Source organism: Myxocyprinus asiaticus, chromosome 18, assembly GCF_019703515.2.
Source record: "Myxocyprinus asiaticus isolate MX2 ecotype Aquarium Trade chromosome 18, UBuf_Myxa_2, whole genome shotgun sequence".
NCBI lineage: Eukaryota > Metazoa > Chordata > Actinopteri > Cypriniformes > Catostomidae > Myxocyprinus > Myxocyprinus asiaticus.
In genome coordinates this window covers 32,002,566-32,021,243 of record NC_059361.1, presented here as the reverse complement: position 1 = coordinate 32,021,243, position 18,678 = coordinate 32,002,566, and the positions used below count along the sequence as shown (strand labels likewise).

Below are 18,678 nucleotides of genomic sequence, written 5' to 3'. Positions count from 1 at the left end.
GGGGGAGTCAGACACAAAATGCAATTAAGAAAATAGATTTATCATAAATTAAGTACAAATGAACATAGTAAGCAAAAATATCTAGGGGTTTAAACAAAACAAACATCATATGGGGCTGGTTGCTGCAGGTGAATATCGAGCAGAGAGTTGTGACTCCTCTGGAGAGGTGATCCTACCCTAAAGAGAGAGAGAGAGCCTAGACTGAACAAAAGAGGGTTACTTATATACCACACCCCCAAACAAATCAATTAAACAATTACGTCCCCCAGCCAACCAGAAACTATCCCACACTGCCACCGTAGGACAGAGAGAGGAAGGCCAGGGTCGTAACACCAAAGTACACCAAGTACTGCCAGAGTACTTTTTGAAAGGGTACACTGAACATTATTTTCTCTGTGGGCAAGCTAATAAGTTATTTTGAGATAATTATATCAAGCTCATCCCATTGGTCATGGTATCAAGGAACAAACAGGTGTTAAAGGGCTCACCTCACGGCTGTCTCGCATGTGCTCTTCAGGACTGTTGCAAAAAATGTATTATATCTGTTTATCTGATCAAATCAAACAAATTATTTTCATTATTTGTTCTGTGTAATTGTGGTCCTTAGTTTAGAGGAAAATATGAACATTAGACAGCAGTCATTTTGTGTTATCTGCTTTGTGGTAATTTGCTATAATCTAACTCCTTTATGTTGGTTTGTGGTGTTTACTAATGTTAACGTCTGTGTGGGCACATTACTCATTTTGCAGATGGTTCCCCTAATCAACACAGCCACAGAGACGTTACTGAGAAACCTGAAGACCCATGCCAAGTATGGTGACAGCTTTGACATACACAAGTATGGATTTCTTTGCCTTAAATACAGTGAATGCTATTGCATTAGATAACAAAATATTAAACGAAGTGGCATTTATTTCAAAGAAATATGGCACAAATACCCTCTTTAAGCAAAACATAAAAAATACAAATAAATAAAAAAATTTAAAAAATAGACATATTGTTTAAAATTAAGATAAAAGGTAATTGGATACTTTGTGGTTGTCAGATGTTAGTGGTACATGTGTGAACTTGAATGGAACTGACATTATTCCTCCACTAAATATCACCTTGGTACCAGTTGGTTAAAAGTAATTGCAAAAATGGCTCACAGTTAGTTCTGGGAAAATGTTTAGCATCATTTGTTTGCAGATGCCACTGTTATGTTATTATAAGTAATAAGAAGTATGAAATGCTATATCTGTTTTTGTTGGCGTTTCGGCTGCTTCACAATGGATGTGATTGCCAGTGTGGCGTTTGGTACGCAGGTGGACTCCCAGAACAATCCAGATGACCCGTTCGTGCACCACGCCTCCAAGTTCTTCGCTTCCACCTTTTTCCAACCCCTGATGATATTCTTCCGTATGTCTGACCATCGTATAAACTAGAGCTCAGTTCAGGCAACCGTGTGCTTCCAACATAAGTATTCATTACAGAATTAGTCTAAATTATTTGACAATGGATATCACACTTTGGAAAGTGCTCCCAACAGACGACAATATGAAATTAATTTTTATTATGCAGATATTGTGATTAGCATATTCATGATATGAGTAAGAGGAAAAAGGTACATTGTTCTTGGTCTTATAGCTGAAGGTCCATCAAATAATGTTTTAATGTTTTTCTTTCCATTTTGGGGTTTTCTGCAGTTGCATTTCCATTCCTCCTCGCACCTCTCGCTGGCCTTCTCCCCAATAAGCAGAGAGATTAAATTAAGTTTCTTTATCAGCTGTATCCAGAAGATAATTAAACAGAGGGATGATCTGCCTCCAGAACAGGTACAGCTATGCTCAATCCTTCAAAAAAAGCAACAACTTAAACCAACCTAAGGTATAGTAGATTTCTGGTTTTACTTGTTTTAAGCTGGTCTCCCAGCCTGGCAAATACCTCCTAGTGGTATTTGCATGCCACTCCCCCGTACATACGGGTATAAAAGGAGCTGGTATGCAACCACTCATTCAGGTTTTATGCTGAGGAGCCGAGACAAGGTCCGGCCATTTCATCGGGTAGTTCAGCGTTGTGGCAGGAGGGACACAACGTCTCGTTCCCTCCATCAGGGAACGGAGGTTACACAAGTAACTAGGACATTCCCTATCTGTCACTCACTCGACGTTGTGTCGATGTAGTGACACTAGTGGTCCCTATACAAAACGCCGCAACTGGCTGAACTGTGTTACGTGAACTGGCGGTGTGTGATGGGCAGACAACTGTGTGCCTCGTAGCCAGCGCACCAGGCCGACACGTAACCTCCCGCAACATAGTTATGAGTGTTGAACATCGACTACCCATAAGATAGAGACAGGCTAACCCAGTCGTGGCCTCTTTTCCCCTTCTCTTTTTCCACTCCCTAAAAAAAGGGGGATTATCCGACTGGGCCGCCAGGTCTAGGGGACACCGCGGAGACCACACCTCACCCAAAGAAAGGGGGGGATATTTAAGTGGAAAAATACGTCACATGGTCTTGCCGACCATGTGGAGTGTCTCATGGTAGATCCTACCCAACGGGGGAGGAGTTGCTACAAACATGGAGACTGTGGCAGAGGAGGCTCTGCCCAAGGAAGACACAGTTTGCCAACAGGGAAACGAATTAGCGGAAGATATACATCACATGGGGTTACCTTACAGGGAACCGCCACATGCGGAGCACCTACCCCAGAACAGGGCTCTTAGTTAGCATGTGTACTGGGCCAGCAGCGAGTCTCTCTGAAAACTCAACTGCCACAGGGCTCGGAGGAAGTCAACCAGGGAACATAGTTTGTGAACACTACTGGGAATTAATGACACACGTCTTCAGCTCAGAGGAGGTGAAAGGCGCTATGTGCAAGCGATACACCTGGCTGGCTATCCCGGGCTTATCTGCTTGTATTGTGTGCCACTACCTGGGACGAAACCGGTTCCACCCGGAGGTTGCAGAACCTTGCAAAGTGTTGGGTGTTGCCCAGCCCGCTGCTCTGCAAATGTCTGTTAGAAAGGCACCCTTGGCCAGGGCCCAGGAGGCCGCTACACCCCTGGTAGATTGGGCTCGTAGCTCTACCGGGGGCGGCACTTCCTGGGCGTGATATGCCATAGCTATGGCGTCAATGAGCCAGTGGGCAATCCTCTGCTTGGAGACAGTGCTTCCTTTCCGCTGTGCGCCAAAGCAGACAAAGAGCTGCTCAGAGATCCTAAAGCTCTGTGTGTGATCCAAATAGATGCGTAAAGCACGCACCGGACACAGCAACAACAGGGCTGGGTCTGCCTCCTCCTGGGGCAGTGCTCGCAGGTTCACCACCTGGTCCCTAAAAGGGGTCGTGGGAAACTTGGGCACATAGCCCGGTTGGAGTCTCAAGATCACATGAGAGTAGCCCAGACCGAACTCCAGGCGTGTTTCGCTGACAGAGAATGCTTGCAGGTCTCCTACCCTCTTGATGGAAGTGAGCACAGTCAGGAGGGCAGTCTTCAAGGAGAGTGCCTTAAGCTCAGCTGACTGCAAAGGCTCAAAGGGGGCTCTCTGTAGACCCTGAAGAACTACAGAGAGGTCCCATGAGGGAATGAGGCGTGGTCTGGAGGGGTTCAGCCTCCTGGCGCCTCTCAGGAACCTGATGATCAGGTCATGCTTCCCTAAGAACTTACCGTCCACTGTGTCGTGGTGTGCTGCTATAGCAGCAACGTACACCTTCAAGGTGGAAGGGGACAGCCGCCCTTCCAACCTCTCCTGCAGGAAGGAAAGCACCGATCTAACTGTGCATCTCTGGGGGTCTTCCCGTCGGGAAGAACACCACTTAGTGAACAGACGCCACTTAAAGGCATACAGGCGTCTCGTAGTGGGGGCCCTAGCCTGAGTGATTGTGTCTACCACTGAGGGAAATGCCTATTTGCATAGGCCAGGAGGCCAGCTGTGTGCCAGTGCGTCTCTGCCGAGGGGTGCATCGGTCAGGGCGTACCAGAGCGAGCAGTGGGAGGATTCTTGGGAGGCGAACAGGTCTACCTGTGCCTGTCCAAATCGACTCCAAATCAGCTGGACCACCTGAGGGTGGAGTCTCCACTCTCCCCTGAGGGTAACCTGCCATGACAGCATGTCCGCTGTAGTGTTGAGGTTGCCCGGGATGTGAGTGGCTTGCAGCGACTTGAAGTGCTGGCGACTCCAGAGGAGGAGACGGCGGGTGAGTTGTGACATACAACGAGAGCGCGGACCGCCTTGGCAGTTGACATATGCTACTGTTGCCGTGTTGTCTGTCTGAACTAACATGTGCTTGCCCTGGATCAACGGCCGGAACCTCTGCAGGGTGAGCAGAATTGCCAACAACTCGAGGCAGTTGATGTTTGCAAAGGGCCCGTTCATAAGCCGGCGGCTGCATGCCCATTGCAAACAGCACCCCAGCCCGTTTTGGAGGCGTCTGTCATGACCACGATGCACCTGGAGACCTGCTCTAGGGGAACACCTGCCCGTAGAAACGAGAGGTTGGTCCAAGGGCTGAAGAGACGGTGACAGACCGGCGTGATGACCACACGATGTGTCCCGTGGCACCATGCCCATCTCGGGACTCAAGTCTGAAGCCAGTGCTGAAGCAGTCTCATATGCATCAACCCGAGCAGGGTGGCCACCGCTGAGGATGCCATATGCTCCAGGAGCCTCTGAAAGAGTTTCAGTGAAACCGCTGTTTTCTGTTTGAACGCCTTCAAACAGGCCAGCACCAACTGTGCACGCTCGTTCGTGAGGCGTGCTGTCAAAGAGTCCAACTCCAAACCCAGAAAAGAGATGCTCTGAACCAGGAGGAGCTTGCTCTTTTCCCAGTTGACCCAAAGCCCTAATCGGCTGAGGTGTGAGAGCACCAAGTCCCTGTGTGCACAACATGTCCCGAGAGTGAGCAAGGATTAGCCAATTTTCGAGATAGTTGAGAATGCAGATGCCCACTTCCCTTAACGGGGCAAGGGCTGCCTCTGCGACCTTCATGATGATGCGAGGGGACAAGGACAGGCCGAAAGGGAGGACCTTGTACTGATATGCCTGACCCTCGAATGCAAACTGCAGGAAGGGTCTGTGTCGAGGTAGAATCGAGACATGAAAGTACGCGTCTTTCAGGTCTACCGCCGCGAACCAATTTGATGCCGGACGCTCGCCAGAATGTGTTTTTGTGTCAGCATCTTGAACGGGAGTCTGTGTAAAGCCCAGTTCAGTACTCGCAGGTCCACGATTGGCCACAACCCACCGACTTTTTTCGGTACAATGAAGTAGGGGCTGTAAAACCCCTTCTTCATCTCGGCCGGAGGGACAGGTTCTATTCCGTAGGAGGGTAGCGATCTCCATGTGCAAGGTAGCAGCGTTTTCGTCCTTCACCAAGGTGAAGTGGATACAGCTGAACCTGGGCAGATGCCTGGCAAACTGAATCGTGTAGCCGAGTCAGACGGTCCAGACCAGCCATCGCGATGGATTGGAAAGTGCAAACCACGCATTCAAGTTCCGCACAAAGGGGACCAAAGGGACAACATCGTTGGACGTACTGGCAGATGGGGCCTCGCGGCGGGGCAGAGCTCGAGGTGCCACACCACATCGTGGCCGTGCTGAGTCTAGGGACATTGAAGCACTTACCTGGCTCCTTGTGACCACCCTGGAACAGCCTGGGACAGGGGAGGAAGAGGCCTGTCCTCGCTACCCTTGGAGACTGTCACATCGGGGGCGGATGTGTGCCACAGCTGGGCACGCAGGGGCGGGGAGACCGCTGCTGGAGCACCAATCCTGCAAGGAAAAACCCATGGACAGTGGTCATGATGACGACTGTGCACACTGGGTATGTGACCCAGGGAAGGAGGAAACCGCTCTTTTGCTGAACTGTTGGGTACCGCAGCCACTTGGGCATGCGGCGAAATCAAATAAAAAGGCAACAAAAGATTCTCCACCCGGCCCTCCACCGGGGGATGGAGTGGTCTTACTACTAGCTCCAATGCACTGGGTTTCGTCGACCCTGGGTCGCCCGTCTCAGGGGTGCTTTGACGACCTTCGTGGGTTCTTAGTGGCCGGCCGTGAGACGTGCGGCATCTGCTTCCTGTGGTGGGCTCCACGCCGGGGCTGGGCCAAAGGGGCGGGCTGCGGCGGAGCCGGTGCAGTCACCGCAGGGGGATGCCCTTGGCGACGAGCAGATGGGGTGCGGGATCTTGAGCCGCGCCGGGGCAGGATATGCCGGATAGCCTCCGTCTGCTGCTTCACCGTTGAGAACTGCTGGGAAAAGTCCTCGACGGTGTCGCCGAATAGGCCAGCCTGGGAGATGGGGGCAGCAAGGAACCGTGTCATGTCGGCCTCACCCATCTCGACCAGGTTGAGCCAAAGGTGGTGCTCCTGGACCACTAATGTGGACATCGTCCGCCCGAGAGACCGCACCGTGACCTTTGTCGCTCGGAGTGCGAGGTCAGTCGCAGAGCGCAGTTCCTGCATCAGATCTGGGGTGGAATTACCCTCGTGCAGTTCTTTTAGCACCTTGGCTTGGTGGACCTGCAGGAGAGCCATGGCGTGCAGGGCAGAGGCGGCAGAGGCGGCTTGTCCAGCAGCACTAGTCATTTAGTGAGGTCGACTACTTTATAAAAAAAAATTTCTTATAATGTATATATTTGTATCTAATATTTTTGTTGTTACAGGCATTTACATTCAGACAGATGTTTTTGGCCGTTGCGTTGCGTCTTGCTTTGTTTTTGAGTGTAACCCACAAATACTGCATGTCAAGTTTAAACTACGAAATATTTTTAGACCCCTGCATTCTGTTCAGTTTAGTTGTGCTCTGTCTAGCTGTTTCTGAACACAAGAACATGTCTGATACAACGTCTGATTGGAGTCAGGTAAACCCAAAACCAGCCTTAATATACAGGGCTTCCCTTAAGACAGTTGACTAGTCGTTTGGGCAGCCCACCGACTTGTTGATTATGAAAATATGTAGTTTTGCACATCCTTATTGTTTAGCTGGCCTGACTATCTGAAAAGTGTCCAAGATGCCTCTAAAACCATCTAAACAGACTAGCCTAACCAGCTTGGTCAACTTGAGAGTAGAGGTAGACAATTATATCGGTTTTACTGATTAAAAGTTGCTTTTTGCAACTATCGGCTATCGGCAAAAGCCTATACTGATAGTTGCAGATTTTTATTAGTATTCTTGATTAACAATCACCTGGGGATTTGCTGTATCAAAATATGTAATCATTGACTATATTCATCCAAATTTTGTCCTCACTTCAGTGTGCATATTTTGTTATTTTGATTAAATAATCAAGTGTTCTAAATTGAAGCGAGTGCGTGCAAGAAAAATGAAACCATATGAAAACGTGCCCCATCAGCACATAAATCATGTGTCCAACTTCATATCTTCTAAATAATAATTAACTTTATTCCACAAACCTTATCTGGTGAAATATCTATAAATACACAAAACTCTTCATCTGGTGAATATAAAGGCTATAAAAAGCTTAATTTGGCAAATACTTAAATATAGAGCATTGTAACGGAGCCAAGACACTGTCATTTCAAAATAACAATCCCTTGTGTATAGTTATGGGATGGATTATAGGTAAAAGTCCCACTTTGTGCACCAAATCTTCATTTTTTTCTGGTTATTATTGGGATTTTAGTTGAACAATAAACTTCATCTGGCATTTTATTAATTTTGGACTCTTGTAGCTACTCTGTATGCGCCCATGGTTGTAAGGAAAGATTTTGAAAACTACTGGCCGATTAATCATTTATCTGTCTTTTCCGCCACCTTAGTTATGGGTATCGGCAAAATCCCCTATTGGTCAACCTCTACTTGAGAGACCAACTAACCACTTTAGGATTGTATAAACTGCACAGTTTTTGTGATCTATGTTTACTGTTGTCTACAGTGACGACGGGATTTCCTGCAGCTGATGCTGGATGTGAGAAGCAGCAGTGAGTGTTTGTCTCTGGAGCATTTTGATGTGGTAAACCACGCCGATGAACTGGCTTGCACAGAGCAGGGGACAGACAACGGACAGGAAAACAGTCCTGGCCATGCATCCAGCAAGCGCACCCAGCAGAAGAGAATGATAACAGATGATGAGATCGTGGGTCAGTCCTTCATCTTCCTGTTGGCCGGATACGAGACGAGCAGCAACACACTAGCATTCATGTGCTACCTGTTAGCAATCCACCCAGACTGCCAGGCCAAAGTCCAAAAGGAAGTGGACAAGTTCTTCACCAGACATGTGAGTCAAAGATTAATATGCCATTTACACATGTAAACCAACATTTTTCAATTTTTTTAAAGAATTATTTGGTGAGAATCATTTGTGGAACAACATTGTTATCTTTTTTGAAAAAATTGTGAGACACCACCATTATGCTGCCATGTTGTGGGTGGTTGTTAGGGTGTTCTGGAGTCAGAAGTGCCCACCTGTTCCAATGTAAATCTGTGGGATTTTGTTTTAGCTATTTTTTATCCACCAGAAAAAAATCTGATTGCTTAGAAAAATAATAGCACACTTCTCCTCAACAAGTTGCACAATTTAAATTAGCATTCCTGTCCATAGCACAAACAGTGTGAAGTCGGAAGTTTAACACTTTGTTCAAAAGGATAAACAATAGTAATTGCAATGTTTGTCACTACATATTGAAAAGATTCTGCCCATTCCCTTATTCTCCTCTTTAACAGTTTATCTTAATACACACACATTACATGTAATCTTAATTTTCACTGATTTCATTAAAAGTGCATGATGCAGAATCTTGTAAAATGTTTTGTTAACTTGAGATGGTGGAACCTCAGACTGCAGGGGATTGTGACCCCCGAGACAATGAGGAGGAACAAACACGAAAAAGCAACACGATACTGAGTCATCCCTGCCTCTTCTAATAATGCACACTGATTTAGAAACTTTTTTTCTGCAACTGACCCTCCCCCTCCTCTGCTATATCCACCCTCTCTGGCCCTCTGCAGCACAAATTACAGGTTTAAACTGAGAATCAATCACCAATCTCTCTCATGAGTATGCACATTATGCACACATAAGACATGAAATCAACAGAAGCACTATCATCATTGCAAACATGAACTACTGCAAATCAAACACTTGTACAAGCCAACCATAATATTCACAATGCTGTGCATAATCATCCAAACACAGGCTGCTTCACAATGTTGCAACTTTTCTGAATCTTTAAAATGTAGTCCCAATTAGTCTGTTTATCTGTCCTTTTCTCTGTTAGTTAGTGGTGCTAAACCAAACATCTACAATTATTGGTCATACTTAGGATTGTGGATTTGAACAAACCCCTAACCCTTAGTATTAAACTTCAGGGTCTAACTCGTCCTGCACCATTTGTGCTATGGACATAAATGATACCTCAAATCATACATCTTGTTACATTTCTAAGCGATCAGACTTTAGCTTTGATTTTTGCTGCGTCAGAATACCCTAGCAACCACATAGGAACACCCTTGCATTGTGACAGTGAGTTTTGTATGGGCAAGCACCAGTCACATTTTCTTCAAAAACTGTAAATATTCAGTTTAATTTTGCTGTCTGTCATCATATCCATCAGCCGCAGTGTTGCTTATTAAACATGTGAATGGATGTAAATGGTAATGGCTGATGCTTCATAAACCCATACCTGTATCTGTTGAATCCTAAAGCCTGCAGCCAGGACCTAGCAGATGCCCACTGGAGGAAGGGATCAAAAGCTGCATTAGTTCAGCTCTGCGTCCTTCTGTCTACCCTTTCATCACATTCATTCATTCTTATATTGTTTACATGCACACCAATATGCTGATAACTCGCAAAATCAGCTTATGAAAAAAATCAGTCAAACCAAGAATGTGAAATCGGGGTAATGGCCAAAAATCTACCTTGTCGATCAGTTTATTCTTAAGCGGTTTGTGACCTTACACTGAGGAAAGCCGTTTAATGCGTTTACATGACCACACCCATTGTCGGCTTTTTATGCATAATTAGTGTAAGAACATGCTTTTAAACGTGCTCACTGATTAATACAATTGGTATCTGGGTAAAATGTAATTGGTAACTGCATTTTATTGACTTACAAACTAGATATTACACATATGAACACTTCTCGAGGAAAGGCAGGAGAGTTGAACAAATCTTATTGCTCACACCTTTATCAGCATTTTACAACATTCATAATGTTTAAGACAAAAATGTCTCAATTAATTTATTGACCCCCACCCCTTAGTCAAGTCATTTTTATTTGTATAGGGCCTTTCACAACACACATCGTTTCAAAGCAGTTTTACAGAAGATCAGGCATTATGTAACATCCAAGGTTGTTACCCCTCCTACCAACCACCAGAGGGAGCCCTCTCCCAATAATAACTCTGTACCATTTCTTCTTTGGTGACCTCCTGATTTGAACTATATAAATACCATGCTGTTCCATTGTTCATTGTGAAGTATTGCCAGTTTACCCTGCCTTACCAAGCGTTTTTCCATTGCTGATTGTTCTCTTGTTATGACCATTGCCCGTTTTCCTGGATTCACTGCCTTTTGGATACCCCTTTGTTTTGTTTGCCTTGTTGGACTGTCTTTTTGGTTTATTGTATTATACCGCCTGCTTAACAACTACCTCTATTTGCCTGCCGATTTGGATTGTTTGCTTGTGTACTTTAATAAACTTCCTGCACCTGGATCCTAACACCGTCTCCATGGCTAGTTTGTTACAGAATACTTTGCCCAACATGGATCCAGCGGAAGTTTCACAGCTCCAGGCCGCATTCGTGCACCAGTGCGAGGTATTATGGGCTTACCAAGACCAGCTGAACAACCTACGAGCTGCCAATAAATGTTTGACACAATACATTCACTTACTGCCAGCTCCCCATGCTAAACCAGTAAGCTGTGCTCTACCTGATAAGTTTGATGGTTCTGCTGAAAAATGCCGGGTTTTATGACAATGCAAAGTATATTTCTCAAATCAACCTGAATCATTTGATCAAGATGCCAGAAAATGTGCTTTTATGATGTCACTGCATACCAGCAAAGCTCTCTATTGGGCCAGCGCTCTTTGGGATAAAGATCCTAAAATCCAGGTTTCATTTGATTACTTCGTTCAACAAATCAAAGTCTTCGAATATCCAGCGGGCGGCCAAGATATCTCTGTTCAGCTTCTTCATCTACGCCAGGGTCATCGATCAGCAGCGGATTATGCAGTTCTGTTCAGGACACTAGCGGCTCAGAGTGGATGGAATGATGTCACTCTGAAGTCTGTTTTCAGTGAGGGGCTTAACCTAAAACTCAGGATGGAGTTGACCTGTAAGGGTGAAGGTACTACTCTTTCTGAATATATAACTATGGCCATCAAGATGGATAACCTGCTTCAAAATGCTTCGCCTCAAATTCTACAGTCTCAGTACAGGCCCAGGCATCCACCGTATCACCCGAACCCATGCAAGTTGCTTACGCTCGCATTTCTATGGACGAACGCTGACGTCGATGCAATGAAAACCTTTGCTTTTATTGTGGCTCACCAGGTCATCTCAACGCTGCATGCCCATACAAGAAATCAAGTTCTCCTGAGTCAAGGCAAAATGTGAGAACAGTGAACACTGTATCACACGTTTCACATAATTTTCTGTTACTTATAGAGGTCAGGAGATTGTACAAGAACTCAACATACCCACCATTCAATGCTCCCCAACGATTAACATCACCACTGTTGACAACACTCCTATTGGTACTGGCATAACCCAACAGAGTGTTCCGATAACCATCAAGGTTGGACTTTTTCATGTAGAAAAAAATCTCACTATATGTCATCAACTCACCCAAGCATGCTCTTATCCTGGGTCATCCCTGGCTGGCCATCCAGGACCCATCGATAACTTGGAACCAAGGTGAGCTCACGCGATGGTCAAGTTTTTGTCACAAACATTGTCTCCATGTTTCTGTTTCCATGCCTTTTCTTATCACCAGTATTGAGAGCCCCAAATCATAGAAGGAGCCCACGATCCCCAAGGAGTATGCAGAGTTCAGTGAGGTGTTTAGCAAAATCAAAGCTACACAACTTCCTCCTCATCGTCCATGGGACTGCGCCATTGAACTTCTGTCCAATACAGCCCCTCCGAAAAGCAAGACATATGCACTGTCACGCCCCGAGACCCTCGCCATGGAGAATTACATTGAGGAAGCCCTTGCCTCCGGTTACATCTATCCCTCTACCTCCCCAGCTGCTGCAGTGTTCTTTTTCGTAGAGAAGAAGGATGGAGGTCTACGTCCCTGTACTGACTATCAAGGCCTGAACTCTGTCACCATAAAGTACCGTTACCAATTACCGCTTATCTCCTCAGCCCTTGAACAACTCCGTGAGGCAAAGATCTATACCAAACTTGATCTGAGAAGTGCTTATAACCTTGTCAGGATCCAGAAGGGGATGAGTGGAAAACTGCTTTCATCACCACCAGGGGGCACTATGAATATTTGGTCATGCCTTATGGACTTGCTAACGCCCCCTCGGTTTTCCAGTCTTTTATCAATGAGATATTCAGAGACTTACTGAATCATTGTGTGGTGGCTTACATTGACGACATCCTCATCTACTCAAAAGACATGGAACAACATATCCAGCAGGTCAAGAAAGTTCTATCACGTCTCTAGGAACACCAACTATTTGTCATGGCAGAAAAATGTGAGTTCCATACCTCTCATACCACTTTCCTAGGTTACAATATCAGCCATCAAGGTGTAGAGATGGATGTCTCTAAGATAACAGCAGTCACCGAATGGCCTCGACCTTCAAAAATCAAGGAACTACAGCGGTTTCTGGGCTTCTCCAACTTCTATCACTGTTTTATCAGGAATTACAGCATCATTGCAGCCCCACTCACGTCATTGCTCAAGGGGAAAGCCCAACAAATTGCCTTGGAATGATGCCTCATACCAGGCCTTCATCTCCCTCAAGTCAAGCTTCACGACTGCTCAGATAGAAACATCCTGACCCCAATCTTCCCTTCGTCATTGAGGTAGATGCTTCAGATTGCGGGATTGGAGTGGTCCTGTAACAACGTCACGGAACACCAGGCAAGCTTTGCCCTTGTGCCTTTTTCTCCAGAAAATTGAACTCTGCAGAACGTAACTATGATGTGGGAAATAAGGAATTACTTTCCATGAAACAGCCCTCAAAGAATGGCATCACTGCCAATACCACAAAGACCATGGTCCCACTTGTCCATCGACTTCGTCACAGACCTGCCAAACTCCCATGGTAACACTACCATTCTGGTAATAATAGATCAATTTTCTAAATCATGTAGACTTGTCCCTCTCAAGGGTTTACCCACTGCCATGGAAACCGCTAATGATTTGTTCCACCAAGTCTTTAGGGTCTATGGAATACCAGAGGACATCGTGTCTGACAGAGGTCCACAGTTCACGTCCCGAGTTTGGCAGGCTTTCTGAAAACAACTGGATATCAATGTGAGTCTCCCCTCTAGTTACCACCCTCGGGCCAATGGACAGGTGGAACGTCTAAACCAAGAGATAGGCAGATATCTTCGGAGTTATTGTAGCCGTGAACAGGAGAAGTGGAGCGATTTCCTGCCCTGGGCCGAATATGCACAGAATTCCCTCACTCATACCTCTATGGGTCTAACCCCCTTCCAATGCATGCTGGGCTACCAACCCCCAATGTTTCCTTGGTCAGGAGAACCTTCTACGGTGCCAACGGTGGATGATTGGATGAAGCGAAGCAAGAGGGTGTGGGACAGCGCACATGTCCGGCTACAGCAAGCGGTCAGAGCACAACTCTTCCAGGCTGACCGACGGAGGCACCCCCATCCCAACTATCAGCCAGGACAGAGGGTCTGGTTGTCCACAAGGGATCTCAAGTTGCAGCTACCCTGCAGGAAGCAGGTATGTGGGTCCTTTCAGAATTATCCATCAAATAAACCCAATTACCTACCGTTTAGAACTTCCTGCTAATTACCGCATCTCTCCTTCCTTCCATGTGTCCTTGCTGAAACCCGTCCACCTGGCGTCTGGCTCTGGAACCATGGATTCTGAGCCACCACCTCCATTGGAGGTAGATGGAGCCCCAGCGTATATGGTCAGAGAGATCATGGACTCAAGATGACAAGGGAGCCAGATGCAATACTTGGTGGACTGGGAGGGCTACGGACCAGAGGAGAGATCATGGGTAGCCGCCAAGGACATATTGGACCCGTCCCTGATCCAAGAATTTCATCATGCCCATCCTAATCGTCCAGCACCACGACCAAGGGGACATCCCAGCAGAAGAACACCAGGAGTTGTTCGTGGGGGGGGGTTCTGTAACATCCGAGGTTGTTACTCCTCCTACCAACCACCAGAGGGAGCCCTCTCCCGAATACTAACTCTGTACCATTTCTTCTTTGGTGACTTCCTGTTTTGAACTATATAAATACCATGCTGTTCCATTGTTCATTGCGAAGTATTGCCAGTTTACCCTGCCTTACAAAGCGTTTTTCCATTGCCATTGCTGATTGTTCTCTTGTAATGACCATTGCCCGTTTTCCTGGATTTACTGCCTTTTGGATAGCCCTTTGTTTTGTTTGCCTTGTTGGACTGTCTTTTTGGTTTATTGTATTATATCGCCTGCTTAACAACTACCTCTATTTGCCTGCCGATTTGGATTGTTTGCTTGTGTACTTTAATAAACTTCCTGCACATGGATCCTAACACCGTCTCCATGGCCAGTTCATTACACATTAACAGAAGATAAAACTGTAATATCTATAATGTCTTAGAGTCATCATTGTGTAGTTTGTTAAAATACGACTGTGAATTGTTTAAAAATAAATAATTAAATAATAATTGTATTTAGAACCCCAGTGAGCAAGCCGAAGGCGACTGTGGCAAGGAACACAAAACTCCATAAGATGCTGGTTAATGGAGAAAAATAACCTTGGGAGAAACCAGACTGACTGTGGGGGCCAGTTCTCCTCTGGCTAACATCATGAATATAATGCCAATATTACTTATGTATAGTGCAAGTCATGGTTTAAAAATATTAAACTAAGTAAGTGTTAAGGGTCAGTGTTAAACAAAGATTTTGTATGAACTGTAAGATTAATGACTAATGTCTTTGAAGTCCAAGATTAAAACTTACATGAACAGTCTCTTCTCTTTAGATTCTGGGAGAGACAAAAAAAACACTTGTTGTCTGGGGTTTCACTCGTGATTTTGATTCAGATTCAGTCCACTTTTTGAACTGGTTTAACTGATTCAAAAAGATCAAATTGACCAAAAGATTCACCTCAAATGATTCTTTCATCTATCAGACATCACGATCACCGAACCGCATGCAGTTTATATTTGGAGCAGTGTTTTTTCTTGCAGTGTACAGCCGCAAAAGTAATGAAAGTGTCTGAAGAAATGTATCGGAGTAAAAGTATTTTCTCTTCAAATTGTAGTGAAATATGCAACAACAGCATCGCAAGGGACGCTATTGCAGATATTAGCATAAACTGTCTTTTGCAATAAATTTTCTTTTTTCTGTCAACTACTGTCATGGTGTAGCAACAGTTTGAAGAGAATCGTGCTGAGCAAGTCAGTTAAAGTCAACATTAATGTTTTTAGCTAGCTACCTTAAAGTTACCTATTATGGTTTTTAAATGTGCCTAATTTTGTTTTAAAGGTCTCATACAATAGATTTACATGCATCCAAGATCAAAAAACACTTTAACACATAATTTAAATTGCAGCATTACCTTTTTTTTCCAGTGTCAAAAATGACTCGGTCAATGATCCCTTCTAAACAATTCATTATAAACTCTTCCTTTCAGAGAGCCTACTCTGCTCTGATTGGTCAGATGTCCCAGTCTGTTGTGATTGGTCTACCGCTTAGTGTAGTGTTTGAGGACGGGTCAAAGCTGTTCACGAGCAGCGAATGAAGACCAGAGGCAGGTTTGTTGTTACCAAATTACGTAGGTTAGTACAGGAAGTAAGTCTGGAATTACTAACGACTCGTTTCAGGTGTTCAGAATCGGTTCTTTCGTTTGGGAGTCAATAACTCCATTTGTCATGCACTTTGATTTTTTAAACTTTGCAGATTTTTTACATTCACAAACAGCTATATAACACACTACATGAAAGGTAATATTTGAAAAACCATTATAGGTGCTCTTTAAATATATTACAGTTTAATGGCACAGTAACTCTATCACCCCCTTGAGTACCAAGGTTTGTAAATGTCATAGCACTAACTGAGCACTTGCACTGCTTTGACTAAGTATATGCGTAAGCCTTTGTGTACTTGCGCTAAATATGTTTCTGCCGTTAGTCTAAAAATCTGTTCTGAAGAGTCTCATGATAATGCATAATTTTTTGATGGTTTTCTTAAGTAACACATCTGGAAAAGAGCTGTCAACACATCACGCTCACCCATCATGCTTTAAATTTTTCCCCTTGCTTTTGAGTTTATCTGGCAGGATCCTCGGGATAGAACATGAACCGAATAGATGTTTATAAACCTGCTTGCCATGAAGTTTTCAAATAAAACAGCTTATTTATAAGTTATAAAAGCAGTAAGGATTACAAGCAGTGCAATAAAACTGCCATTTTAAAGGGACAGTTCAACCAAAAATGCATCTAGATGTGGATGTTAGGCAGTATAGCTTCAGAAGACATGGAATATAGCGCACAAGTCATATGGACTACTTTTATGATTCTTTTATGTTGCTTTTTGTCCATTTTGGAGCTTGGATAGCCCGTGTTCACTGTCTGCTTTCATTTTTGGAAAGAGTATTCTGTAAATTTTAGTAGCTTAGCATTCTGTAAAATTTCTCCTTCTGTGTTCCATTAAAAAGAAAATCAAATGAGTTTGGGATGACACAAGGTTGAGGATATTGCATTTGTGGATAAACCATTGAGCTGACTGAGATAAATTACCATTTCTCGCTTACACACCCGTAGCCTTAACAAACTATATGTCATGGGGCCTGGGTAGCTCAGTGGTAAAATACGCTGGCTACCACCCCTGGAGTTCGCTAGTTCGAATCCCAGGGCATGCTGAGTGACTCCAGCCAGGTCTCCTAAGCAACCAAATTGGCCTGGTTGCTAGGGAGGGTAGAGTCACATGGGGTAACCTCCTCATGGTCGCTATAATGTGGTTTGTTCTCGGTGGGGCGCATGGTGAATTGAGCGAGGTTGCCGCGGTAGATGGCGTGAAGCCTCCACATGCGCTATGTCTCCGTGGCAACACGCTCAACAAGCCACGTGATAAGATGCGCGGGTTGACTGTCTCAGACGCGGAGGCAACTGGGATTCGTCCTCCGCCACCTGGACTGCGAATCACTATGCGACCACGAGGACTTAGAGCGCATTGGGAATTGGGCATTCCAAATTGGGAGAAAAAGGGGAAAAATCCCAAAAAAAGCAAAAAAACAAAAAAAAAAAACAAACTATATGTCAAGGGTAAATTCTGGAATAACTGTCATCAATTTGGCAGCTTGATTTTTACCACTGGGACATTTAAAGTGACAAACATGTTAATAGCTCGCTCAACTGACTTGGTGAACGTGCCACCAGCTGCACACATTGTGTCTGCAGCTCTAGCCTTTCATTTTCTCTTCCAGGGCTGCATGGTGCCTCCCCAGGTGCCCGTCATTAATTTTCCTTTTTTATCTGCATAAATAACAGGGAGCTGAAGCAGAGCTTTACCTAATGAGTTATCCAGAGGTGGGAGATGGGGGCAAAGGGGGCCAGAAACAGAGCAAAATTAGTTGTTTAAGTTGTTTCATTTTTCTTCTTTTTTTTTTTTTTGAGAGAGATACAATCAAACATACGGCTCAGTATCAAGAGAGGCTGATTTTGTCCAAGGGATAATCCCTGTTTTTATTCTTAACGTCTTCATCTTTCTCATTCACCTCCTGTCACATAGGCTTCACCTCCTCATTGTATGCAATAGGATGAATCTCATGAAACCTGTCAAGGACAGGTAAAATCAGAAGAAAGAAATAAGAAATTGCATTTTGCTTAAAGAAAATAAACCATGTTTTAGGATCATTTTATTGTTTTTTACGTTTTTTGCATTGTGACATTATTTTCATGACGATTAAAGGAATATTCCGGGTTCAATACAAGTTGAGCTCAGTCAACAGCATTTGTGGCATAATGTTGATTACCACATAAGATTTCGACTCGTCTGTCCTCTTTTTTAAAAAAAACAGCAAAAATCAAGGTTACAGTGGGGCACTTACAATGGAAGTGAATAGGGCCAATTTTTGGAGGGTTAAAAGGCAGAAATGTGAAGGTTTTAATTTTATAATAGCACTTACATTAATTTTTCTGTTAAAACTTGTGTATTATTTGAGCTTTAAAGTTTAAATCATAATTTTTTACAGTCATCTTTTCAGGTTTGTTGGCATTGTCGTGGCAACAAAGTTGTAATATTGGCTATAACTTTACACAGAAAAGGTTTGTAAGTGATTTTATCACACTAAAATCATGTTAACACGCATATTGTTAACGTCTTGTGGCTATACTTTTGATACGGTGAATATTAAACTTTTACGGATTGGCCCCATTCACTTCCATTGTAAGGGTCTCACTAGAACCTAGATTTTGTTTTGTTTTTTTAGGAAAAGGAGGGCAAGTTTACATTAATTTTGAGAAAATGTCAGGAGTACATGTCTGCAAATTCTAGGCAAAGGGTGACTACTTTGAAGATGCTAAAAT

The 18,678-nt window shown here is 44.4% G+C and overlaps 1 protein-coding gene across 1 annotated transcript in view; it reads left to right on the top strand.

The window, feature by feature from the left end:
* tbxas1 (thromboxane A synthase 1 (platelet)) overlaps positions 1-18,678 on the top strand; it is a 123,534-nt gene that overhangs the window by 76,115 nt on the left and 28,741 nt on the right. Inside the window, 5 exon segments of the mRNA XM_051723918.1 lie at positions 750-840; positions 1,252-1,398; positions 1,686-1,749; positions 1,751-1,814; positions 7,879-8,220. Coding sequence (XP_051579878.1) covers positions 750-840; positions 1,252-1,398; positions 1,686-1,749; positions 1,751-1,814; positions 7,879-8,220 — 708 coding nt within the window.